Raw genomic sequence first — 16,633 nt, forward strand, 5'->3', positions numbered from 1 at the left:
GGGTTACAGCAGCATGTGGGGGTGGGGGGTGAGGTCTAGTAGATTAGATCAGCGTGTGGGGGTGGGGAGCCAGGACTCCTGGGTTCCCCTCCCAGGTGGGGGCGGGCAGTGCGCTGAGGCGCTGGCTGCTGGATGGGGTCTCTCTCCACTCCCAATCCACTCGGTCTGCGGCTGCTCCCCCGGCCAATGGCAGCTGGGCTGGAGGTGGGGGTGGCCTGTCCCAGCCAATCACTATGGAGATTCTCCCAGGTTTCCCCCCCCCATTCTCTCCCCCCATAACGTTGTCTCTGCGCTCTGGTCCCCTCCCCGCGGGCCCCGCAGCGAGGGGCGAGCTGGAGCCGGGGGCGCACCCTAGGGCGGGGAGCCCAGCTGAGGAACCCGCTCCTGCCCCCGCAGTGAGTGGGTGGCGGTGGCGGGGGAGGAGGGGGGCACAGGAAGCAGTCAGCACCGGCCCAACTTCCTCCGGAGTCCCTGGGAGGGGGACCCCCCCCAGGGCCAGCGGGGTAACGTGGCGGGAGGGCTGGCAGCAGCACGTGTGGGGGGATGGGCGGGGGAACAGCTGATTGCACGGAGGGTGGGGATGGGCCTGGATGGGGCGGCTCCAGCGCTGTTGGGGGGCAGAGGTGGGAACCGTCCGGGGCTCAGTGGGAAGGCGGGTCCCTGCCCTGGGGGAGAGGGGCTGCTGCGTTGGGGGGTTAGATGTCAGGACACCTTGGCTGTCTTGGAGGGGTAGGGGTCAGGACTCCTGGGTTCTACCGTTGGCTCTTGGAGTGGGGTCTGGTGGGTTGGGGCTGGGGGTCAGGACTCCTGGGTTCTACCCCTGGCTCTGGGAGTGAGGGCTGGTAATTGGCACATGCAGTTATTTTTTACCGTGTATTTTCCTCTCCCAAAGCTGCACTTGGCCCCCTCTCCAGACCCGATGGAGGAGGAGGAAGATGAGATGGAGGAGCAGGAGGGGAGCTCTCAGTCTGAGGGACCCAGACTGGTGATCTCCATGGATGGGGATTCAGTGAGTGACTGGTGGGCAGGGACTGTGTCCTTGGGGATTCCCCTTCTGCTCTCTGGGAAAGCATCTATGCTGACTTGCCTCCAGCGGGCCCCATGCAGGAGGCTGAGGCAGCAGCACTGGGCTGTGGGGCTGATCTGGGGGGAGGAATAGTCGCTGGCTGATTGGCCCCAGGGACTAGTCCAGGGTGAAGAACGGGGGTGACTGATTGGGTCCAGGATTTGAGTCAAGGGTGGAGCTATGGGGTTGCGGGAGATGGGGGTGTGTGGCCAGGTCTAAAGGGAAGGGGGCTGGCTGGCTGGCTGTGTTGAGACCTATCCTAAGCTTGTTCCCACCTTTCGTACATATGCAGCCAGCTCTGGGGTGCAGCCTGCTGCCCTACTGGCAGGGCTGTTTGAATACGTGCAATGGATCCTGGGCCCTGCCACATCCAGAAGGGATTTGGTGTGGGTCTAGAGTGGGAGCTTGTCTTGCTGAGTCCCCCTTCTCCTCTGATGCTCCCCCTTTAGTCACAGTCCCCTTCTCCGCCAAAGTGGAACTCTCCTGTTCCTCTGGACGGGCAGCCCAAGCTGCAGCAGGAGGAAGAGGAACCAGAGGAGGAGGAGGGAGACCAGGAGTTCCAGGTGCAGACGTTGAGGATCCCAGCAGATGGGGACTCAGTGAGTAACTAACATGCCGATAAGTGCCCCCACCCTGCGATGCTAGGGGGCGCTGTGCTGCTAGGCAGTGGGTGAGCATCTCACAGTGCTGACCTCAGTGCACTGCTAAAGGGTGCTGTGTAGCAGGCAGGGCGGCTCAGTAGGGGGCATGCTCCCCTCACAGTCAGTGCTGACCCCAATGTCCCCATGTGCCGCTAGGGGGTGCTGTGCTGCGTGGAGAAGGGGGGGGAGGCTCAGTGGGTGGTACTCTTACCTTCTCCCCAGAGACAAGGTCTTATATAGGTGCGTGGAACAATCCACACCCATTGTGCTTCGTACATCCTCCTGTGGTTTCAGCTAGATCAGGGGTTCTCAAACTGGGGGTCCAGACCCCTCAGGGGATTGTGAGATTATTACATGTGGGGGTTGCGAGCTTTCAACCTCCACCCCAAACCTTGCTTGCTTCCAGCATTTATAATGTTAAATATATTTAAAAGTGTGTTTAATTTACTAGGGGGTTGCAGTCAGAGGCGTTCTCTGTGAAAGGGGTTGCTAATAAAAAAGTTTGAGACCCACTGAGCTAGATAAGCTTCCTGTGTTAAACTGCTTAGTGACTGATAACCAGGCTCTGTGTCGTAGTCCAGAGGTGGCTGCCTCACAGCACCAGGGGAGGGACCCGTGTATAAACAGTCCCTGTGCCCCACTCCAGAGGTGACTGCATTGCAGTGCCAGGCAAAGGACCCCTATATAAACAGCCCCTCCATGCTGCCCCAGAGCAAGTAAAGCTCTTGGACCTGTGAAAAGATTGGGGTGAATGTTAACCTGGAAATAGCTGAGCGGTTTCTGTACTGGGGGGAGAATGCCCCAAGAGCAGAGCAAATGACTGCAGTGTATTAAAGCTCAGATGGCTTATCCCATGGGGTCAGGGGTCTGGGAATCAAGACTCCTGGGTTCTATCCCTGGTTCTGGGAGAGCAGTGGGGTTAGAGCAGGGGGGACTGGAAGTCAGGACTCCTGGGTTCTGCCCCCAGCACTGGAACCTTAAGTAATTCATTCTCCTCATCTCGTGCCTCAGTTTCCCCCTTAGGACTAAACACTTATCTGCCTGTCAGTGAGAGGAGTTCCAGCTTCTCCCCCAGCCCTGTCTGGGACCAGGAAGCAGGCATCTGAACTGTGCCTGTTGGCTGGATCCAGTTTGTGCCGAGGGACCAGGCTGGGGTGCCCCTCCCATGCTGCTTAATAATCTCCCCACTTGCCTTTCCCTTAGTTGGACTCTGCCACTTTCCCAGAGGAGCTGTCGGAGGAGGAGGAGGGAGATGAGGAGGAAGAGGAGCTGGTAATCAGAAGGGTGAAGGCAGAGGAGGAAGAGGACCAAGAGTTGGAGGTACAGAAGCTGAGGGTTTCCATGAATGGAAATTCAATGAGTGGGGCTGACTGGGGAATGGGGGAGGTGGCTGGGTCAATGCAGAGGGGAGGTTCACTGGACTGAATTTTGGGGCAGGATGTCTATAGGCCAAGGGGTCATGGGGCCAACCCTGGGGTGGGTTGAGAGTGGAGGGGTGCTGGGCTGGCTGAGCCCATCTAGGAGGGGGATGGTTGACCCAGGGGCTGATCTGAGGGGAGACGGGGGGGCGAGGCTGGCAGGGCCAGGGCGAGGCAGCAGTTCCTTTGTTCTAACCCTGCCCCACAGCTGGAATCGGTGGCACGCCGGGGCTCGCTGCCTGCGGAGGAGCCAGTGGTGGATTCGGAAGTGCGGGTGGAGCCCAAACGTGAGGGGCAGAAGCTGAGGATCCCAGTGGCGGGGAATTCGGTGAGTAACCATGGAGGGTGAGGGGGCCGCAGCTCCTCCCTCACCACCTGAGCCCCTATGAGGGACCATGGCGAAGGGACTGGATGTGGGTGGGGGCTGGTGCCTTAAAGATGATTTGCTCAACTGTTGAGGAGTGAGGGGTTAAATTGGGGCTCCCTGGGACAGGCTGGACTGGGGGGGGAATTCTGTGGTTACAGGGATGGAGGAATTCTGGGGATCCCCTTATCAAGATAATCCCCCTTAGTGGCACTAGCTTACCCCCAACCAGTCACTGTAAATGAGGGGTGGAATGCTGGGGGTGGGGGACCGAGGGTTCCAGGGGCGGAATGCTGGGGGGGGGACTGAGGGTTCCGGAGGTGGGGACCAAGGGTTCCGGGGGTGGAATGTTGGGGGGGTGGGGACCGAGGGTTCCAGGGCTGGAATGCTGGGTGGGGACTGAGGGTTCTGGGGGCGGAATGTTGGGATTGCAGTTAGAGAGAGAAAAGGAGAATTAGGAGAATGGGGGAGGGCCGGGGTGGGGCAGCAGTGCCAGGAGAAGGTTCATTGTCTCTGGCTGTCTCCTGAAGGGTGCTATCCCTGGCTCTGGAAAGGCATTGGGGGTGGAGTTGGGGGCTGGGAGTCAGGATGCCTGGGTTCTATCTCCAGCTCTGGGATGAGGGTAGGAGACGGGGGCTCTATTCTTAGCTCCATGAAATTGAATTAATGCCTTTGTGCCTCTCCCCCACAGCCCGTCCTGCAACTGACAGCGTCCTCGGGAGGTGGGGGCAGGGCGAGGGCACCGATACCGGAGCGCTCTAACACTTGCATGGAGTGCGGCAAGAGCTTCAGCCGTCGCTCCAATCTGGTGAAGCACCAGATCATCCACACCGGCGAGAAGCCCTTCTCGTGTGGGGAGTGTGGACGCAGCTTCACCCAGAGCTCGGCCCTTACCAAGCACCAGCGCACCCACACCGGGGAACGCCCCTATGTCTGCGGAGAGTGCGGCAAGGCCTTCACCGCCAGCTCCAACCTGCTGCAGCACCAGCGTTTCCACACTGGGGAGCGCCCCTATGTCTGCGGTGAGTGCGGCAAGGCTTTCAGCCAGAGTTCCAATTACAATCTGCACCGGCGCACGCACACCGGCGTCACCCCCTACCAGTGCGGCGTCTGTGGCAAGCGCTTCACTGGCAGCTCCTGCCTGGCTCGCCACCGGCGCACCCACACCGGTGAAAAGCCCTACCAGTGCTCCGAGTGCGGCAAGCGCTTTTCCGGCAGCTCCACCCTGGTCAACCACCGGCGCACCCACACCGGCGAAAAGCCCTACGGCTGTGCGGAGTGTGGCAAGGCCTTCACCCACCATTCCAACCTGGTGGACCACTGGCGTGTCCACACCGGCGAGAAGCCCTACATCTGTGCTGAGTGCGGCAAGAGCTTCCGGCTCAGCTCCCACATCATCCGACACCGGCGCACCCATGCCAATGCCAGCCCTGCCAGTGCCAACGGGGCTGACCGCCTGTACATCTGCAGCCAGTGTGGCAAGGGCTTCCAGGTCGGACCCAGCCACCTGCAGCAGCAAGCCCACCAGGAAGAGGGACCCTATAGCTGTACTGAGTGCGGCAATAGCTGCTGGACGTAGAGGGGCGGAGCCTGTTGCAGGGGCAGGGCTCGGCACATCCCCCCCACCACTCCAGGCACTTTGTACACCCACAGGTTGTGGGATCGGTTCCTGTGGGGGGGGTGGGAATTGGATCCTGCCGGGGGTGGGGCTTGGAGCACAGCTTGTGGTCCTGTCCCTTGCTCCAGGAACAGGTGCAGGGAGTGTGCCATCAGCTGCTGGAGGGAGTGGGACTTGGTGCTCAGCCAGCTGCCACGCCCCCAGTTCCAGGGTCCACCTGTGGGATGAGCTCCCACGGGGTGGGGCGGGGTTCCCACACAGGGATGGAGCTCTGCCAGCAGCAGTAGAAGGACCGGGAGTGGTGGCTGGATGCAGAGGGAGAGCAGGGTCCTGCCCAGTAGGAGGAAGGTGGAGCCCAGCCCCTCTCCCCCATGGCAGGGAGCCCCCTGCCTCCCAAGCTCCCTCATTTCTGTGAAATTGCTTCTGCTAGGGTGAGGCAATAGAGCCATGGAGGGAATTGTGGCGGGTGAGCAGCTGAGTTGTAAGGTGGGGTCCCCCGTTGTCCATCTTCCCATCTGTACTGGAAGGAGCAGACTTGGAGGGCGGGGAGCTGAATTATGGGGGTGAGGAGTGAGTTGGGGCTAGTGGAGGGGGGAAATAAGGGTGCCACAAAGTGGGGGGGTGGGGGAGAGAACAGATCCCTCTCCCTTCTGAGCCCAGGCCACACTCCGATGGGGCTATGCCACTGTGACTGAGAATCAGTGGAAGGGGCTGACTAGGAGGCAGGGACCTCAGATCTGCTGGCGAGCAGGTGCTGGGGACTTCAACCCTGTTTCCCTGCCCTCGTGCTGTGGGCTGAGTGCAGAGGGGATGATATTTCAGGGGAATCAATAGACTAAGATGCAGTTTGGATCTCCAGGAGGTGACCCACCTGGGATCTGATTCCCCTGCACTGGGGGTCACAAGGGAGCCTCGAAATTGATGCCTGGTGGATTTCTCTGAGGATGATTCCCCCAAGGCTGGGTCTGTGGCTGGAGAGCAGAGCGGGGAATGGAGGGATGATGATGCCCCTGGGGCAGTGTGGGGATGAAGCTGCCCCCTAGCGTGGAATCATGTACAGCCTGTTCTCCGCACAGCACCTTCTCTTTTATTTGAGTGGGGAAAAAAATCCTAGCAAGACCCCACTTTGTCTGAGTCATCTCTGCAGCGCTGAGCCGGGGAATGCCCTCTGTGCTGGAGCAGGGGCAGAATGCCACAGGATCGGCCATCTCCCCCTCCACCCAGCAGGCATCATTAACCCCTGCAGGCCCCATCCCAGGGGTCTGCTGGAGGTTGCTAGTTCTGGACCTTGCTCTCTGCTCCCTCCCCTCTCCTGGGAGCCAGGTGCGGCGTGTGAGGCTGCTGCAAACTGAAGAGCTGCTTCCCAACAGGCTGCAAAGACAAGCTTTCACACAGGGAGGGGCAGCCTGGCTCCTTTCTCTGTCACACACACAGTTGCTGGTTCAGGAGCCCACTGCCAGCCAGGGAATGTCCCCTCCTGGGCCCAGAGCAGCCAGAGGGAATTCCCAGAGCCCAGCTAGTCCTACCTGGTTTCCAGCAGGCACTTGGCCATGCTCTAGTTCCGGGCTGGGTGATTGGTGTTGCCCCCTAGAGGATAAACCCTTTTCCTCCTCCTCCCACCCTGCACTTGCCCTCTCCATCCCCAGAGCGTTCACTGCAGGGAGCAGTAGCAGCCCCATGGGGCCTGCGTCTAAAGGAGTTGTGGTAGTAGCAGAGAGAATCAATCCTTAGTCCAGCCACAGACCTGAAGGGAAAATCGGGCTGGAGGAATGTAGTAGAGCTTCCACTTGTGGTGGTGTTAGGTATATTACAGTGGCAGCTGAAGGTCTGCCTTTTTGTGCTGGGAGCTGTCCAGTACGCATTCCAGGTTCTGCACAGGCCCAGAGTGAGGGACAGCCCCTGTCCCAGAGAGCTCCCAGTCTAGATAAAGAATGGGTGGGGAAACTGAGGCACAAAGCAGGAAGTGGCTTACCCAAGGTCACACAGCAGGTGAGTGGTAGAGCTGAGGATAGAGCCCAGGAGTCCTGATTCCAGCTTCCCTGCCTCCACAACACATTGGGCCAACTCAGCTCTTTCTGGGGTGGCAGAAGATTGAGGAGAGTTGTGGGGAGGAAGCCCTTGTATGGTAGAAGGGGATAACAGAGAAGTGGGAACTAAGCTTAGGACAGTCTCGTGAAACTCAGATCACCTGGGTTGTTTCTGCCAGTAGAGGGCTTCCTGGGCCAGGGTCTTCCTGTGTTGGTTGTCTGTACAGCTCCTGGCACACTGGGGTCCTGATACTAGATCTGGGCTAGCAGGCACTGGTTCAGTACAGATAATCAATAGTAACTAACAAGCTGGCTGGGGCATGAATCAGGACAGATTCATACTGGCCTCACGTACAATCTCTGTGTCGCGCACACAGATGGGGAGTAAGGAACCTGCCTATTCCTGGCAATTCCAAACTCTTGGGAAAAATTGGTTTGGGGTTGAACCAAACCCAAAATGTTTTGATGTTTTCAGCAAATTAAGAAGTGAAGGGGAGTGGAAAAAACATTTTGGGTCAAATAAAAAAGGTTTGTTTTAATTTTAAGCATTTTAAAGCATTCTTGATTTTATTTTAAACGTAGAATGAAAGGAAACTTTGAAACTGTCATTTTGAACCAACAGCGTGAAACATTTAAAAATTTTCCCCCAAAGTTTACTTTTTTTCTGTCCAACTCATTGAGCGAAACAGACATGAAATGTTTCCGGGTTGCTGCATTGGCATATTTCTCTTGGTAGAAAAGTTGTGTGTGAGAGAAACTTCTCCCGGCTCTGTGCACATACACACACAATATGACACGTTCAGAAGGTTAGAAGGAATGGATGAATCCATGGGCAATCCCTGGTTGCAGATTTGCCTTGCCTGTTTCTGGATTGTCAGAAACACCTATATTGTGATATCTGTGCCCCCTGTTGGCTACAGTCAGAATTTCCCTGCACTGGTTGGTGGGGGATAGGAACTTGTGTGGGAATTAGTCTTGTTTCCTGCTGCGATGACCTTCCATGGGGGGCTGGTGCTTGGGGTCTGGGACAGGCTCTGTCACAGTCTTATTCGTAGTCTACTCCGGGTGCTGGGGATTGAAAGGAAAATGGCCTGCTATTCTCCTTTCATTCACTTGGGCTCGGTGCAGTGTGTGGCATGAATAAGCGCCCCTGATCTCACACGGGATCTGCAGCACCCAGCACGACAGGGGCCCTGATTCCAGCTAAAGGATTTGAGTTATTGGGTAGAACCAATCCTTAGTCCAGCTGCAGCTCCAGAGATACAGCAAAAGAAGGAAGAGCAGTGAAAGCATTTGAAATGGAAGATGTGAAGTCAGGGTTTCATTTTAACAACATGACTGGCAAAAGTCAATCCAAAGAAAAAAGCCCTTGTCTGACAGTCTGAGCTGGTGTCAAATCTGGCAATAACTGTCCAAGCGGGGGAAGAGAGGTTAGCTGTGATGATCTGGAGCCGGCATTGAAGTCCAAGCCTGTGTCCTAAGAAAACAGAACAAACCCAGGAGGGAAGAGAAAAGAAAAGAAAATGCAGCACAGCGTCTGTCTCTAGTGTTGATTCTCACATGTAACCCCTCTACTGGAGAAACACAGACCCAGCCCAGGGTCTGAGCAGTCACTCTGAGACTTTGGAAACTCACTTCAGCGTTTGGCTGTTGAGGGATTGTGTTTCGCTTCCTTTCTGGTCACAGGCTTACAGCGGTGCTGCAAAATGCAGCCTCAGCTATAGCCTGCTAGATCCCACTCCTCTCCCAGAGTCAGGGATAGAATCATAGAATATCAGGTTTGGAAGGGATCTCAGGTCATCTAGTTTAACCCCCTGCCTAAAGCAGCACCAACCCCAACTAAATCATCCCAGCCAGGGCTTTGTCAAGCCAGACCTTAAAAACCTCTAAGAATAGAGATTCCACCACCTCCCTAGGTAACCCATTCCAGTGCTTCACCACCCTCCTAGTGAAACAGTGTTTCCTAATATCCAGCCTAAACCTCCCCCACTGCAACTTGAGACCATTGCTCCTTGTTCTGTCATCTGCCACCACTGAGAACAGCTGAGCGGCCACCCTTTTGGAACCCCCCCCTTTCAGGTAGTTGAAGGCTGCTATCAAATCCCCCTCATTCTTCTCTTTGCAGACTAAATAATCCAGTCCTCAGCCTCGCCTGGTAAATCATGTTCTCCAGCCCGCTAACCATGTTCTTGGTCCTCCACTGGACCACTGGCAATTTGCACATCCCTTCTGCCAGGGGGCCCCAAAACTGGATGCAATTAGGCAGAGGGCTCAGCCCCCACCCCTCCTTTACCCAGCTGGAGTATAAGACTATCCCCAGCTTGGGGAGGGGGACTCAGTGGTTGTGGAGGAGGGTGGGCGTGGAGGGCTGGCCCGCAGACTCCTGGATGGTGCGTATCCGCTGTGCTCTGGACCGGGATGCAAAAGCAGTGGGGGGGTATGGGTGAGGGGGGGCTGGGCTCTTTAGCAGTGGGTGGGAGGGGCTCCAGCTTGGCGGGGTGAGAAAAGCGGTGCCTGGCTCTGGAGCAGTCGATTAGTGTGAACGGGGGGGGGCCCAGTGCTAGCTTGATGGACATGCATCTGCTCCAATGGCCAGCAGCTCCGTCGTTCCTGAACCAAGCAGTGAGAGTGCGGCGGTGGGCCACTCCGCACCGATGGCCCTGCTGCGCCTGAAGCCAGCATTCCGGAGACTCGGCGCCCCCCCCCGCCTGGAGCGGAGTGGTGCCGCTCACCGGACAGGGGGTGTCCGCCCAACTGAGCGATTTGCACCTCAGGGTGGCACATGGCCAGAGCCGGATCCTGGTGTTCCTGGTCGCAAGAAGTGCGCGGGGAGACTCCTGGGTTGCTCTCCCGGCTCTGGAGTAGGGTCCTACAGTGGGGGGGCCAGGACCCTGGGTTCTCTCCCCCGTCTGGGGGGGCTGCGGGGCCAGGACTCTGGGTTTTCTCCCGCTCTGGGGTGGTGGCTGGGCCAGGACTCCTGGATTCTCTCCCCGGCTCTGGGGGGTGGGGAGCGGACTGGGGCCAGGACTCCTGGGTTCCTTCCCCGGCTCTGGGAGGGGAGTGGGGATTGGAGGGCGTTAGAGCTGGCGGGGCGGGAGCTGGAACTCCTGGGTTTCTCCCCTCCGGTCTAGGGGTGCGGGGGCAGGATCTGGTTCGCTCCGCTCTGGGGGGTGGTGGGTGGGCTGGGGCTAGAGCTCTGAGTTCTCTCCTCAGCTCTGGGAGGGGAGGCTGGGGGCCAGGACTCCTGGGTTCTCGGGCCCCGGGCTCTGTAGGGGGTGGGGAGGGCGTGGGGGCCAGGACTCCTGGGTTCTCTCCCTGGCTCTGGGGGGTGGGGTGGGGTGGGGAGGGGCTGGGGGCCAGGACTCCTGGGTTCTCTCCCCAGCTCTGGGAGGGGAGTGGGGACTGGTGGGTTAAAGCGGCGGGGGGCTAGGAGCCAGGACTCCTGGGTTCTCTCCCCAGCTCTGGGAGGGGAGTGGGGATTGGAGGGGTTAGAGCTGTGGGGGCTGGGAGCCAGGACTCCTGGGTTCTGTCCCCAGCTCTGGGAGGGGAGTGGGGGCTGAGGGATTAGATTGAGGAGGGAGGCAGTGGGGGTTTGATCTGGGAGTCAGGAGTCCTGGATTCATTAAGTGGGTAGAAATTCCTAGGAGATCAAGAAAGAGCAACCAATCTTGGGGTCATCTGCGCTGGGTCTGTGTCTCTCCTCACAACACTGGAGCTGAGGGGGGTTATTCCTTTGTGTGTCGTTCCTTCTGTGGCTCTAATTTCTCTCCCTAGAGGTGATCGTCCCCTGGGCTGATCTCATCCTCCGCTTGGACATGTCCTGCACCCCTGTACAGATGGTGCTGCAGGGGGTCCTTTGCTGATGCCAGGCGATCCCCAGGGAGATACGGCTGTCCTCCAGCTCAGAGACGGGCCATGGCTGCCCAGGTGGTTCCCCCAGCCTCTCTCAGGCTCCAGTTCCAGCCCCCACCGGGATATGGCCTGGTTCCCAAAGAGGAAGTGAAGGAGCCAGATGCCCATGGACCCGTCGACATGGAGATGCATCGTCTGCGCTTCAGGAGGTTCCGCTACCAGGAGGCTGAGGGGCCCCGGGAGGCGTACGGCCACCTCTGCCTCCTCTCCCGGGCGTGGCTGAGGCCGGAGCACCGCTCCAAGGAGCAGATGCTGGACCTGTTGGTGCTGGAGCAGTTCCTGGGCATCCTGCCCCAGGAGATCCAGAGCTGGGTGGAGGGGTGTCACCCGCAGACCGGGGAGCAGGCCATGGCGCTGGCAGAGGGTTTCCAGTTAGCCAAGCAAAAGCCTGGAATATGGCCACAGCAGAAGGTAATTTACAGATGTGAAATCATTAGGAAATGGGACCCTGGGCCTTTCGCCTCTAGGGGGCGCCAGCTCCAATCCACCCATGGGGGGAAATGGGTACTGGTTGGCTGAAGGGGGTCTGGGAATGGGACATGGGACCTTTCCTCTGTTAGTAGAGCTACTGGGGAAAATATTTTGTGGAGATGATTTTTCTGATGAAAAATGCCCATTTTGCCCAACCAAAGTTGTCCCTGGGGAAAATTTTCAGTTTTGTGGGGAAATTTTTATATTCTTTTTTTTTCCTGTTGGGAATAATCTCAGTGTAGATTCCTCACCCCCTGCCCACAAGTCTCTCGTCACAGTCACTTTCCGCAAATGAAATTGACAAAAAACTTTCGGAGAGGGTTGCCTTGGTGAAAGCGTCCTCTCCTCACACATCTCGCTCTGGGACCGAAGAGGAAGAGAACCCAGGTGATCAATCCCCTGCTTCCTGGAGTGAAGGAGGAGGCAGAGAGTCATGGCTGTCATCTTCTCCACCCCTGTAGCTGTGGGCAGATGCTGTGAGGTGGTCTGTTTGGCGGCTGGGAAGCTGAAAAACTTCCTCTCAGTTCCCCCTGAATAGACTTTTCTGTTAAAAACCCTTCCCCAGAAAAAAGCTGCTTAAAAAAAAAAATTAACCCCAATTGGGGGTAAAAATGTCAAAAAATGCAACATTTTCGGCAGACGGGGATTTCCCTTGTCTGGCCAGCTCTGTTCACTGATGGGGAGCAAGGGGTATGTGGCTGACAGTACTAACGGGGGTGCCTCTGTTGTTCTAGGAGACAGTGACATGGGAGAAGGAGGCTATGTGTTCCTCCGGGGCAGAGCAAGCAGCGCTGTCCCCCGAACATGGCAAGATCTGCAGGGAGATTAAGGAGGAGGAGGAAGAGACTCCGATCTCGCCGGGTGAGGAGCTGCTTCCCCTGTGGGATTGGGAGCTGGGGTGCTCTTTCTGGGGGATCAGCCCCTAGAGCCCCAGACCCTGCAGCACAGAGATTGTTGCCCCTACAATACAGCTCCCGGCGGGAAGCATGAGTGCTGCCGATCTTGTGCCAGCCACACGATTCCAACCCCTTTGCTTTCTCCAGAGCAGAATTTCCATTTCCTAGCTGGACATGACACTCTGGCTGTGACGGTTCTTGGGGCACCCAGGGCTGGGAATCGCTCTGTTACTCCCTGCCTCCAGTGTGAGGAATTCTTGCCCATGGTGACTGGAGGTTAACTCCTGTCAGCCACTCAAGTGCTCCCCTCCAGGCTATGCCAGCCTTGTCCCTGCCTTGCAGGTTAACAAGAGGTGCTCCCCGATCCCTTTGGATTGTTCTCCTGTAACATCCAACCCCTGACACTGGCTTCTCACAGAAATCCCCTCTGCCCCACAGGAGCAGGGTACCCTACGTTACTAGTTTTACCTTATATTGCTGCTCCTCTGAAGTCACCCAGTGCTTCTAATAAAACAAAACTAGGATTATTTAAGAGAGAGTAAATATTGAACTAGAAACGAGAGGGGGGATAGAAACTGCTGGATACAACACAAAACAAAATCAGGAAATGTGACCTGGATGCACACTTGTGGGTGCCCCCTCCCCCCATTATATCTGTTGCAGAACTGACTTATTTCACAAGAGCTAGGATCCAAATGTTCATGAAAACACACCTGCTCCACAAGGGGTTCCTCAGTGGATGGATTCAGGAGACCTCTCCCTCCTCTGTGTTAGGCTGAAACAGTCTTTTGTTTCTGTTCATAGATGGGGCGAACCCCTGTCATGTTGTAATGTTCCTTTGTTTACCTTCAGGTGCTTCTGATGGTTTTCCATGGATGGTCTTAGGCCTGGTCTACACTAGAAAATTAGGTCCGCTTAACTATGTCAGAGGGGGATGTGAAAAATCCACACCCCTGAATGACAGTTCAGCAGACCTAAATGCACTTGTAGCCAGAGCTAGGCTGACAAAAGAATTCTTCCACTGATCCAGCTACTACCTGGAGAACCTCTCCCACCGGCGCAGGGAGTGTCCACACTGAAGCGCAGCTATGCCACTGCAGCATTTGAAGTGTAGATAAGACCTCAGTGTTGCACATGGCTAAACAATTGAGCCTTGAATTGGCTAGACAGGGCAGGGTGGCAACACCCTCTTGCCTGAACGGGTCATCGGGGAGACTTATCCCCTGGTGACTAATTTCTGTGCGAAGTCCTATAGTGTCCTGTCAGTAGAAATAAATTATTCCTTAAATATTAGCTGCATGTACATCTCACAATGATTATGACTCGTGACACATTACAAGCTTTATGGACAATTATCATGTTACCCTTTATGGACAATTATCATGCCAGGCAATGCCTTTGGTATAATGAGTTTGATAGGTCTCAGGTGAGATTTGTTTGCAAAGAACAGGGGACCCTTTGCCAAGGGGTCAGTGTGTCACACGGGCTCAGAGACCATCCAGGAGTGAAGGAAATAGCTGGGATCCCAGCAAAGCCGCCAGGAGCCCTCCAGTTCTGTCTCATCTCACTCAGTGTCATCCCCAGCAGGTGCCCTGTCCTCACGGCAGGTGTCATTCCCAGTTCCCACCCCAGCAGGAGCCCTCCCCTCTCCCAGCCTTTCTCTGAGGGCTCAGCTGGGCCACTGGGGGAGACCCAGCCCCTCCTTTTCCCCTCTGGGAAAGGGTTTGGGGGTTTCACTTCCTGCCCATCAGGTTTTCTGCTCTGCAACAAATCCTTTTGCTGCCCCCTCTCTTCCTGGTGCAGGGAACAAGCCCCGGCTGGATTCTCTCTCTCTCTCCCAGCAGGTGCCAGCACAGAGGAGGGGAATCCCCAGCAGGAGGGGTCTGTGGAAGCGAAGACACATGGGACGTCCCAGAGCGCCAAGCAGGGAGATGGTGGTGGGGCAGGACCGCAGCAGGGAGACCCCCTGAGTAATGGACTGAACTCATCCGCTGAGCATGAAATGAGTTTCTCTGGCCTCAAGACTCCAATGGAGGGGAGACTCGATCGGTCCGACTGCGGGGGTGAGAACCAAGGTGGGGCGTGTCGGCCACGGGGGGACCCTCCGGCTAAGACCCCCAAGGCCAGGCGCCCCAACGCCTGCGCCATGTGCGGCAAGACCTTCAGCAACAGCTCCAACCTGAAGAAGCACCAGACCACCCACACCGGGGAGAAGCCCCACGGGTGCCTCCAGTGCGGCAAGCGCTTCAGCCACAGTTCCAACCTGCGCAAGCACGAGCGCACCCACACCGGCGAACGCCCCTTCTGCTGCCCCGAGTGTGGCAAGAGCTTCCGCGAGAGCTCCAAGCTGCTCCGTCACCAGAACACCCACGGCCGTGAGCGCCCCTTCCGCTGCGCTGAATGCGGCAAGGCCTTCGGCGACGTGGCCCGGTGTCTGCGGCACCAGGCCCGGCACACAGCGCGGGCCTACGCCTGCGGGGAGTGCGGCAAGAGCTTCCGCCAGAGCTCCACCCTGCTGCTGCACCAGCGCGTCCACACCGGAGAGAAACCCTTCACCTGCCCTGACTGTGGCAAGAGCTTCAGCGTCAACGCCAACCTGGCGCAGCACCGGCGCACCCACACCGGTGAGCGACCCTTCCCCTGCGCCCAGTGTGGGAAGCGCTTCACCCAGAAAGCCACCCTGGTCAAGCATCAGCGCACCCACCGGCGCGGCGAGGGGGCTGGCGATGCCGCAGGGCCCAGGCTGGTACAGCATCTGCGGTTCCTCCCGGAGCAGGGCCCTTCACCTGGCCAGATGTGGGCGATGCTGCGGCTGCAGCTGGGTGCCCGCTCGCCTGTCCCGGGGCCACAGTGGAGGACTGGGGACATACCTATGGGCTGAGAAAAGAGGGGGATGTTGGCATGGGGCGGGAACATAGGCTCCTATGGAAAGACCCCTTAGCCTGCCAGGAGAAAGCGTTACAGGACTTCACGGAGGCCACCATCCCTGAGAGAAATGTCGCCTCTGGGGGAGGCCGTGTGTGGGAGAGCGACAGTGATCTTGGCCAGGGAGACGCTTGTCTGAGAGAGACACCGGGGAGAGGCTGCAGGCTCCGTTTCTCTTTTATTGGTATTATTTGTACTATGGTGGCACTTAAAGACTGAAGGCTGGACGACGGGCTGCCTCAGGGGCAGGGAGTGGGTCATGGGGCCTTTCCCCTTTAGCGGGCACCAGCTCTGAGCCAGCCACAGGATGGAGGTAGGAGATGGGACATGAGGCCTGTCCTGGCCACTTCAAATGTCCTTAGTCGTCTTCACAAATGTTAGCGAGACCTTCCATGCCCACCTAGCTCCCCAGAGACCGGTTCCTTAATTGCCTTTATAGCTGGACAGACGGACGCTTCCAGGCAGGAGGGGAGAATCCTTCCCCACAGTGGCGTTTCCAGCACCCTGCTCCTCTCTTCGCAACGCATAGAGCTCACTGGCAGCTGGGGACATCCCATCCTGGCTCCCAAGAAGCCAGAGAAGCTCCCTAGGGTCTTGGCTCCATCTTGGCTTTCTGCTTTCTCAGTGGGTGATCAGGGTTTATTGTTCCGATGCAATAAAGAAACTGGCCCAACTCTGTGTCCTTTGTGTTGCCTCACCACCCCCCCGGGGTTTGCCCCCTAACCCCCCACTATTCGGTGCTCGCCTTACCTCATTCCTTAAGAACAGCCTAGCCTGGGGGTGCAGGATTTCCAGGGGGGTCACTGAGAGAGGGAGGGAGGTTCCCTCATTGGGAACTGGGGATGCAGAATCCACCTGTGTGCCTGCAGCTGCGGGTGAGTCTGGGTTGCCCCAGCTGGTTGCACTAGATCCTCCACTGGCCAAGTGCTGTTCCCCATTTTCCCATGTAAACACAGTGCCCCTAACCCTGGATCTCCCTGTACCCAGGCTAGTCCCCTGTGGGGGCTGGGCCATGCAGGAGTCTGCTGCTGTCCTCGACTTAATTGCCCACCTTTAGCTCAGGCACTAGATCAATGGTTTATGAACTGCGGGTTGCGGCACGTCAGGCACAGGGTTGCGGCGGCTCTGGTTAGCACCACCAACTGGGCCATTAGAAGTCCCATCGATGGTGCTGCCTGGCTCAGGCAGGCTAGTCCCTGCCTGTTCTGACACCATGCTGTGCCCTGGAAGCAGCCAGCAGCTGATCCAGCTCCTGGGGGGGAAGGAGGGTGGCTCTGTGTGCTGCCCCTGCCCCC

The 16,633-nt window shown here is 57.6% G+C and overlaps 2 protein-coding genes across 2 annotated transcripts; both read left to right on the plus strand.

Annotated features, from left to right (window-relative positions):
• Window positions 1–268: 268 nt before the first annotated feature.
• Window positions 269–16,011, plus strand: LOC116815069 (uncharacterized). Its single transcript, XM_075065969.1, has 7 exons — window positions 269–395; window positions 893–1,009; window positions 1,516–1,665; window positions 2,911–3,027; window positions 3,334–3,453; window positions 4,181–4,981; window positions 14,572–16,011. The coding sequence occupies exons 2-7, from the start codon at window positions 920–922 to the stop codon at window positions 15,292–15,294; spliced, it is 2,001 nt and encodes a 666-aa protein (XP_074922070.1). The 5' UTR covers window positions 269–395; window positions 893–919; the 3' UTR covers window positions 15,295–16,011.
• On the plus strand, window positions 10,626–14,246 carry LOC142046822 (zinc finger protein 232-like). Its single transcript, XM_075065961.1, has 3 exons — window positions 10,626–11,457; window positions 12,252–12,378; window positions 13,266–14,246. The coding sequence occupies exons 1-3, from the start codon at window positions 11,050–11,052 to the stop codon at window positions 13,436–13,438; spliced, it is 708 nt and encodes a 235-aa protein (XP_074922062.1). The 5' UTR covers window positions 10,626–11,049; the 3' UTR covers window positions 13,439–14,246.
• Window positions 16,012–16,633: the final 622 nt, after the last annotated feature.

Source organism: Chelonoidis abingdonii, chromosome 4, assembly GCF_003597395.2.
Source record: "Chelonoidis abingdonii isolate Lonesome George chromosome 4, CheloAbing_2.0, whole genome shotgun sequence".
NCBI lineage: Eukaryota > Metazoa > Chordata > Testudines > Testudinidae > Chelonoidis > Chelonoidis abingdonii.